The sequence below is a fragment of the Haliotis cracherodii genome, unplaced genomic scaffold (genome assembly GCF_022045235.1).
Source record: "Haliotis cracherodii isolate W230 unplaced genomic scaffold, xgHalCrac1.p SCAF_6, whole genome shotgun sequence".
Classification (NCBI taxonomy): Eukaryota; Metazoa; Mollusca; class Gastropoda; order Lepetellida; family Haliotidae; genus Haliotis; species Haliotis cracherodii.
The window spans coordinates 16,206,941-16,216,450 of record NW_027266319.1 but is presented as its reverse complement, the minus strand read 5'-3'; the positions used below and the strand labels follow the sequence as shown (position 1 = coordinate 16,216,450).

Sequence of the window (9,510 nt, the reverse complement as noted above, 5' to 3'; positions counted from 1 at the left end):
TTGCCGTAAAAGGCGACTACGCTTGTCGTAAGAGGCGACTAACGGGATCGGGTGGTCAGGCTCGCTGACTTGGTTGATGCCAATTGTGTAGATCGATGCTCATGATGTCAATCACTGGATTGTGTGATCCAGACTCGATTATTTACAGACCGCCGTCATATAGCTGGAATATTGCTGAGTGCGGCGTAAAACAGCATGAAACAAACAAACATTATGTTCACATCTCACATTCATTCTTAGTAACCCGCGTGGTCTTGCTGGAATATTAGTAAACAAATCTCACACTTCCGTGAGTTGTCGTGAATTAGATATACTATGACAGAGTCATCCCAGCCACCATCTTTACCAGTATCCAGTGAGTGAGTTTGATTTTACGCCGCTTTTAGCAATATTCCAGCAATATCACGGCGGGGAACACCAGAAATGGGCTTCACACATTGTACCTATGTCGGGAATCCAACCTGGGTCTACGGCGTGACGGGCGAACGCTTTAACCACGTCGAAGACCCGAAGACCCGGGTAAAAGCGGCGTAAAATCAAACCCACTCACTTACTCGTATGTGGAAGCACGGTGTCGTCTAAAAACGTATTGAAAAGAAACAAAATAATAGATTCATAATCTATCCTTGTTCAACCCAGACATTTGCCGTCAAATTATCCCCCAACTACGTAGAAACGTGTATTACCCACATGTGGACATGCTAATTGGGAGACAACACCTGCTGTGTTTTGACATTTGAGGCCGTCTAACTGTAGATAAGATCACTTTTATGTTAATTTTGAACAGAGCGCTTGAGATTCCTCCTTTCATAGTAACAAATGCGTGTTTTAAAGAAGTGACCGGGAAAACGTCCTACAAACAGAAAGTCGCAGAACCCCAATCCCAGATTATCAAATGGTGGGTCCCTAACTACCTGCCCGGAACTACCCTAACTCGCCCTTAAAGGCAGGATTTCACCTGCTGAAAAGTCGGTATAAGAAAGATATTAAACTTTTTTAACATATAGAGAAAAGTCAACGTGTTTGGGACAACATCTTTATTTCCGTTATTCGTAGTTCAAGACAAACAGATTACAGAAATCAGAGATCAATGACAAAATGATCTTCAGATTAAACATATTTATCGATTTGCGTTCACAAGGTTTGATGAAGTACATTAGAAACATACAGACATAAAATACAAGGAGTGATTGGTATGGTCTCAGACTCACATAAAAACACTTGAACAAAATACATCAAAATCATCTATTTTCCAACATTATCCCCATCCACAATGAAACACGTTTGCCAACAGTGTTTGGCCAGTTTTGTTTTTCTCCCGACTATCCAAAAACTTCTCTACGGATGCTATGACGTCATTGTTGATGTCAAAATGGGTTCCAGCAAGAGCTTCCTTCATTATTTTGGGAACAGCTGGAAGTCTGATGGGGGCAGATCAGGAGAATAAGATGAGTGCTTAAGGAATATCCGTGGATTGTAGCCATGACAATGACTGATTTGTGCACTGGTACATTGACCAAATGGAAGTAGACCCCTTATGGGATGTCCTCAGATCTTTGTTTACCGGAGGCGAGAACTAAGGTCTGGTTCCGCACGTTTGTCCATGTTCCAAAGCTCACAGAGCCGAGCTTATTTACTGAATTGCTAGGCCAAATAATGTGTTCATTTGACTCAGGTATTTGTGGATATACCTCTATAACATCTTGTAATGTACACAGCAAAGATTTCCCTTATATGACGAAATTCCTTCTATGTAAGGCTTAAAAACTTATCAATCAACCCTCCTATATACATGCACAGATATCCATGTTCAGGCACATGTATGAGAATAATAGAAACGAAGTAGTCCTCAGGTGAAATAAGGGCAAGAAGTAGCCTCGAAAAGTTGGCCTCAGTACTATTTTATGCAAATACGTACTTGATACACATTTTCAGTGTTACCGTGAGGCTTTCCTTCCACAATTCTCTGAAGGCTATTTCAACTCATGGTCGACATGGTAACCTCATCAACTTTCTCAGTCCTCTTCTGTTGCCCTCTTCCTCGACAACGTAGCAGCGCCCAGTACCCCTCCCTTACTTTGGGGGACACCAGCCACAGAAGGGGGGTCACTCCCGAGTTGGAAAATGCCAACCAATACGATGAGCTATACACTATGTTCGTGTTTAGAAAGGACAATACATTTAAAGGCGCCCACATCAATACATAAACAACACTGACTATGACAACTCCTACGATCTGTTTCTTCGGGGACTCGTCCTGCAGGTGTCTCAACTCACCCAAGTTCATAAGTATCCCGATATTGACGCAGATGGATACAAATGTCGGAATGAAGAAACTTATTACTATTGATACTCTTTGGGAAATCGGGCCTTCATCATAATAGCATTGATTATCGTACATCGCAAATGTACTACCCACGTTAGTTTGGAGTGTGGCGATAACCGCGCCTGTCGCCCATGGGAACGTTATGATGAGACAAGTGAGACAGCAACTGGCCACCCTCCTCGTTGTCCGGCTGATGTGTTTCAGATACACCAGGCGCTCGCAGCTGATGACTACAAGAACGACGATAGAAACAGTGCTTAATAGAATGTCAGAGGTGGTCCAAACCTGGCAATAGAGTCCTCCAAACGCCCAGTACCCTGTGTAGTAATTGTGCGAGGTAAATGGTACAATCGCCACACCCCTCAGTAGGTCATCGACTGCGAGGTTGATGATGAGAAGCCAGAAGAGGTTGCGGCGTCTGGTGTCGTCCATGAGGATGCTGATGATGAGGATGGAGTTGGAGACGATGATCCATATGGCGAGGATGGCACCGAAAATACCAAACATCCTATCACCCAAGTCTACCACGGCTGAGACGTAATCCTCTGTCTGGTTCAAACCGAAGGTTTCCATGACGAAACTGCAAAACAGTGAACAATTAAACCCTTCGAAATAAATCTCCTTTGGTTGTCATTATCTATACCCTGTTACATCTTGTTGGCTTTGGTAAGTACCCCACTCGAGGGCTGTTACTATTTACACCCCTGTCGTACCTTGTTGGCTGTTGTCTGGAAGGCAGTATCTCTCCGTGTCAACTCTTGTTTGCTGTTACAACCCACACCCTATCAACTCGTGTCCTGTGACTACCAAGCCAAGAGTTTAAGACAACAGCTTACCTTGACAATATTTTGGAAAGATGATTAAATCATTTTTATAAGTGTAATTTTATTTTTTATTTTTTCGTCATTTATCATTTGTGGAGAACAAAAGCCACTACTATACAGCAATATACGTGTCCCATAATGTTTATGAAGGAGCCTGTTGAGACGAAATAAAAACAGAAACATTTGTCACTTTAAGTCTGGAATGAGATGACGGTAACAGAAAACTTGACATGCCACACATGTACGTTATACTCTGTAAAACAGCGTGTAAACAGCGAGGACAGGAATTCCAATTACATGCTGAAATTCATATCGTATAAAGGTTACATTGTTGTCCGGTTAGAAGTTACTGTAGGTCGTTGCTGAATAAGTGTACTGACGTGTTTATACTAATATCGCAGACTGTGTTCTCGCGTGCTGATAACCGACAGAAACATTATTGTATTACATTCCTCATAAATGTCAGCGAATTAACAAGGACTATTTCCTGAAAGACACATGAAACACAGCGCACCACAATGACTCATAGAAGGAGTTAGAGCAATTAAATGCGGGACCAACGCAGGAAGCTTGATTTAACATTTCGATTTTGACACTGGTTGGGACATATTCTACTGTTCCATTTCTTCAGGCAGGTATCTTCTCATGTCATGTGTATCTGCTCATGTAATGACTTAAAATGTACCCCCGTCAGGCAGATATCTTCTCATTTCATATGTATCTGCTCATGTAATGACATAAAATGTGCCCCCGTCAGGCAGATATCTTCTCATTTCATATGTATTTGCTCATGTAATGACATAAAATGTGCTCTCATCAGGCAGATATCTTCTCATTTCATATGTATCTGCTCATGTAATGACATAAAATGTACCCCCGCCATGGAGATATCTTCTCATTTCATGTGATCCGCTCATGTAATGACATAATATGTGCCCCCGTCAGGCAGATATCTTCTCATTTCATGTGTATCTGCTCATGTAATGACATAAAATGTGCCCCCGTCAGGCAGATATCTTCTCATTTCATTTGTATTTGCTCATGTAATGACATAAAATGTGCCCCCGTCAGGCAGATATCTTCTCATTTCATGTGATCCGCTCATGTAATGACATAAAAATCTGCCCCCGTCAGGCAGATATCTCCTCATTTCATATGTATCTGCTCATGTAATGACATGAAATGTGCCCCCGTCAGGTAGATATCTCCTCATTTCATATGTATCTGCTCATGTAATGACATAAACTGTGTATCTGCTCATGTAATGACATAAAATGTGCCCCCGTCAGGCAGATATCTTCTCATTTCATTTGTATTTGCTCATGTAATGACATAAAATGTGCCCCCGTCAGGTAGATATCTCCTCATTTCATATGTATCTGCTCATGTAATGACATAAACTGTGCCCCCGTCAGGCAGATATCTTCTCATTTCATATGTATGTGCTCAAGTCTTGGCATGAAATGTGCCCCCGTCAGGCACATATCTTCTCATTTCATGTGTATGTGCTCAAGTCTTGGCATGAAATGTGCCCCCGTCAGGCAGATATCTTCTCATTTCATGTGTATGTGCTCAAGTCTTGGCATGAAATGTGCCTCCGCCGGGCAGATATCTTCTCATTTCATGTGTATCTGCTCACGTCTTGGCATGAAGTGTGCTCCCTTCAGACATTTATATGTTCATGTAATCGCGTGTTATGTGCCTCAGGTAATCATATGAAATGTTCCCTTTTCAGACATACAGATACAAATTATCTTCTCATTTATTTTAGTGACATGAAATGTGCTCTCCACACACGATTAAAACGTACCTGAAGGGAGCGGCAAGTTCCGACTAGAGCTGATACACCTGGCGGCAGTGTAAAAGGACCACAGAGTCAGCAAAACAATGTCTCTCCTCCGACCAGAGCTGATACACCAAGCTGCTTGCAGTGTTAAATCACCAAAGAGTCATCAAAGCAATCTCTCTCCTTCGAATAAGAGCGTTTACTGACCGACAGCGCTGATGGTGGATAATTTGGGTCAAATTATTAAATTATGAGTACTTATTCGTAGTTGCGATAATAAGGTCAAACAATTATGACCTTGATTACCATGATGTTTGGTGAACAATTAATTAATTGAACATTTTCCTTTTGTCGTGTAATCTGTGTCGGTGCAATTCTAATCTGCGTCCTCCTTCCCTGACAAGGGATTTAACTGACTGTATAAGTCTAGTTTCCACCCTTGCCGAAGTACTCTGCAATTTCTGGGCTCGATCGTAGCATCACCAGTGGCTATTACGAGTTATGTACCTTCTATGTCCCTCCTATTGACCAATCAGATTCCATCTCTGATGTCACTGACATTTGCTTCAAACAAAATGGCGTCGCCCAGTGAAGACGATCTGATCGATAATCAAGATTTATATTGAAAACAAACCGTGTCTTACTTCGCTAAGTGCATCAAATCACGTGAGCACCTTGATTAAAAACGTGAAAAGATTTGGAAAATATATGTTGACGACAAACTGACGGTACACATGCTTTGCAACTTCTGCAATCGACGAATTCCGCACGGTAGTTTACGAACCGGATGGTTAGTTCGATTTTGAATAGACTATGCATAGACTCGTTAGTCCAGCCAAAATATAACTCCATAATTCCAGCCTAGTTCGGAAAGGATGGAAACTGGTCTTTTATAGTCAGTTATCTCCCTTGCCTCGGGAGATGATCTGCGTTCACCAAACTCATGCTCGCCCCTAAAGTATCGCCAAACGAGAGTATAGAACACATCCAACAAACAACATAATGTAAAGTGCTGTAGACTTTTATTCCGAAGTCAGGAGTATCCCTTACGAACGCTCCAACTGTCCAACCTGATCTTATATGGTATACTCTTTAAAAACAGGGGATAATCGTAAATATCTTAAAATTGCGAAAATTGTAAGATAAAATACTTTCTTGTGATAGTTGTATAATAACAATGAACGAATTGGGAACACATTACAACCGATAGTGAAGTATGACACTTGATGTTATCACCGCCAACGATCTTAATTGGGGAGGTAAAATGGGGTTTAACGTTGTGTTAAGATTATTGCACTTATATAGCGACGTGCATGAACGTGTGTACATGCGTACGTGCGTGCGTGCGTGTGCGTTTGTACTACTCTACCTCTAGACCACGGAGGCGGTCACTATCTTAATGGATGAGTGCGTGCGTGTGCGTTTGTACTAGTCCGGACTACTGCCGATGTTATAGTGCTAGCACACTGAGATACCGTACCGCAGTTTAACATGAATATCCCATCCAGACACAGTATACTGACTCCGAGCCGACCAGTCCTTGTTGCAGCTCCTTAATGCCGAGCGCCAGACAGGGTAACAAGAAGTACCATCGTTCAACGTCTTTTGGTATGACGCGGCCGGAAATCGAACCCTAGACCTTCCGCTCTCCGGGCGGACACACTACCTCTAGACCACGGAGGCGGTCACGATCTTGATGGATGAGTGGGGTCAGATGAGCAATTTCAAGTTGACGTTCTTGTATCAGTAGTGCGTATCAGCCCACGCGGTCGACATCCTATGACGTTGACGCACACATCTCCCCATGTCCCAGGCGTGTTCACTTGGGAAAAGGTCTGGACTCAATGCTGACCATGGCATTCTTTGAATTTTGTGCTGATGGAGGTGAGCATTGACAATGAAAGACAAAATGTCGACCCACGCGCCTTGCACACGGGACAACAAAGGGTGACAGTATTGTGTCCCGATAGTACTGTCTAGTGACCCTTCCTTGCACAATATGGAGAGGGGTTCGTTCAGTCATAGTGATGCCACCCCACACCATAACCGACCCACCGACAAATCTGTCATGAAATCTCAGGCTGACACCGACGTCGTCAGACACAACTTCGCCTATAGAGGTAGTGCGAAGTGAATCGGTCACGTAACCAGCGACGATTACCCAGGTTTCGACGTTGTGTGTACACCATTGACGTCTGTTGGCAATATGACTATTTGGACTCGTAATCCAGGACCCTGATGAAAGTTTGCAGCAATTTGATTGGCTGTTTGAGCTCGAATCGTAGAGCATGGTTTACAGTCAATCGATCCTGTACTCTTGTCGTAGACCCAGAACGCCCTGAACGGGGTCGATCGTCAACATTTTGTGTTTGTTGGTGCCAGTGTCATACATAGCCTGCTAATCACATCCTGTAAAACATTGAACATATTGGCTACTACATACTAACAGTTTCCAGCATATCAACTCCATGAGATAGATGCTCCATAGCTGGTTTATACACAAACAATGAATGAATTAAGTACAGCAGGAACGACACCCTACGCACGGGTGGCGCTACTGCGTGAACACGTGCAAACTATAGGATGTGTTTTGGTATTAAATTTAACAGACATAAGCGTTCTTACATAGCATGTTTGTTGTCATCATTTATCTTCTATAACTTGGAATCAACATTTATGTTTCATTTATAAAAATCATTTAAAAGTATTTTTCAACGTTCGTATTTTTATATGAATCCATTATTGTCCTTGATTTGTGAACATTTTAGTCGTTCTTAATGGTTTCGCAAAAGTTTCAAACATAGAAAATCTCCTCTGGACTTTCCCCACACAAGCAGCCCCGCCGAAGTACAACGGACATAATTTTCATAGCAACGTAACGCCAACTAAGTCATCCACACATTCTTAAACATAATCAACACGTGACGATCCGGGGTAGAATAGGTCTTCAGCAACCCATGCTTGTCGTAAGAGGCGACTAACGGGATCGGGTGGTCAGGCTCACTGACTTGGTTGATGCATGTCATCGCATACCAATTGCGTGGATCGATGCTCATGATGTCCATCACTGGATTGTCTGGTCCAGACTCGATTATTACAGACCGCCGTCATACAGGCTTGAATATTGCTGGATGTGGCGTTTAACAACAAACAAACAAAACAAATAAACATAATCATGGTGTTATTTTAGTAAAAAATATGTTAAATGTTAGGGTTCTCTAAATGCAGGCTGACAAAATATTAGACTGAAAAGTCATTAATTATTTACATTATTTTGATTAGATCGATCGATACCAACTTGAACACAACACATATGGATATTTAAGACTTTATTATCAAAATCAGTTAAATACTGGCGATAAAGACAGAGAGTGCTTTTTCAGCTGGCTGGTGCCTTTCTTGATAGGAAACAAAATGGTAGGGGGTGGAATGCGCGAGGGCAGGAGTTACTTGCGGATGAGATGCGCAAGGGGGGAGGGGGGATCTGGGGAATAGGATGCACAAAGGGGGGGGGGGGGATCTGGGGATGGGATGCATGAACCTAGGGTCTACCTGGGAGGGGCTATGAGGGGTGGGGAGGCGCGGGGGAAAGGCTATCCAAGGATGGGATGCAAGGGGGTGGGGGTGGGGGCTATTGGGGGATGGGAGGCGCGAGGAAAGAGTTATCGGGGTATGGGATGCACGAGGGCGTGGGTACGAACAATTACATACCATGTGATGTAACAGCTTTTTCCAAGCCTGTTGATGCGTGTCACACCTAAAGTGTTGGGTTCTCTGACGTTAGACTACTCTCGCCAATCAAACAACCGTCAAATGTGGTATGGGATACAACCCTTTGCCTGTACCGTAGTTTTAATAAGATTCAGTCAGATTTAAATTAGATGTTATTCATATTATCTTCAAAGCGTTTCCTTGATCATAAAAGGGTTACATTAACACCAGGCAAAATACAAACGATTTTAATAAAATACACAGAAACATGCACAGTAATTTAACATATAGATTAAGGAAACAAAATTCCCTTTAAATTTCTTCTATGAATAAATATTAGTATTACCAAGCTTAAGTTGCCGGATGTTTAGTGAAACGGGCGTGATGTTATATTGGGAACCTTAATGTCTACAAGTCGATACGGCTAGGCTCAGCTAAAGTTCTTTGACGTAAAACTCCAGGAATATAACCTCAATCTGCTTGTGGATTCGCCACTCAAATATTGCCTTCCGTGCCTGCGTCCTCACTATGCATAACAATCGGCCAAGTAAGCTCCTGTTGCCAGTGTTTAAGCACGTACATCTTATGTTTTCATGTTCTTGTGCTTCTGCCAAACATCGGAGGAGACTGTTATCTCGGCGTTTATGGAATACAGACTTGCATAAGGCTCTACTGTCGTTTATGACTTCAGTGTTGTTGAGGGGAGGCAACTCCGTGTTGACTTGCTCACAAAAGGATGTAATGAATCACATCAACACTATTTCAGGCGTGAGGGGTGTCTGTGTGTGTGTGAGGGGTGTGTGTGTGTGGGGTGGGGGTGGGGGTGGGGGGTGTGTGTGTGTGGGGGGTTTGTTTGTTGGGTG

At 42.8% G+C, this 9,510-nt stretch overlaps 1 protein-coding gene across 1 annotated transcript; it reads right to left on the bottom strand.

The window, feature by feature from the left end:
* Window positions 1–1,826: 1,826 nt before the first annotated feature.
* On the bottom strand, window positions 1,827–5,119 carry LOC139445966 (beta-1 adrenergic receptor-like). The gene is made up of 2 exons (XM_071227215.1): window positions 4,961–5,119; window positions 1,827–2,906 (listed from the first exon to the last, which is right to left on the bottom strand). Exon 2 carries the CDS (start codon window positions 2,897–2,899, stop codon window positions 1,979–1,981), a length of 921 nt encoding a protein of 306 aa, XP_071083316.1. The 5' UTR covers window positions 2,900–2,906; window positions 4,961–5,119; the 3' UTR covers window positions 1,827–1,978.
* Window positions 5,120–9,510: the final 4,391 nt, after the last annotated feature.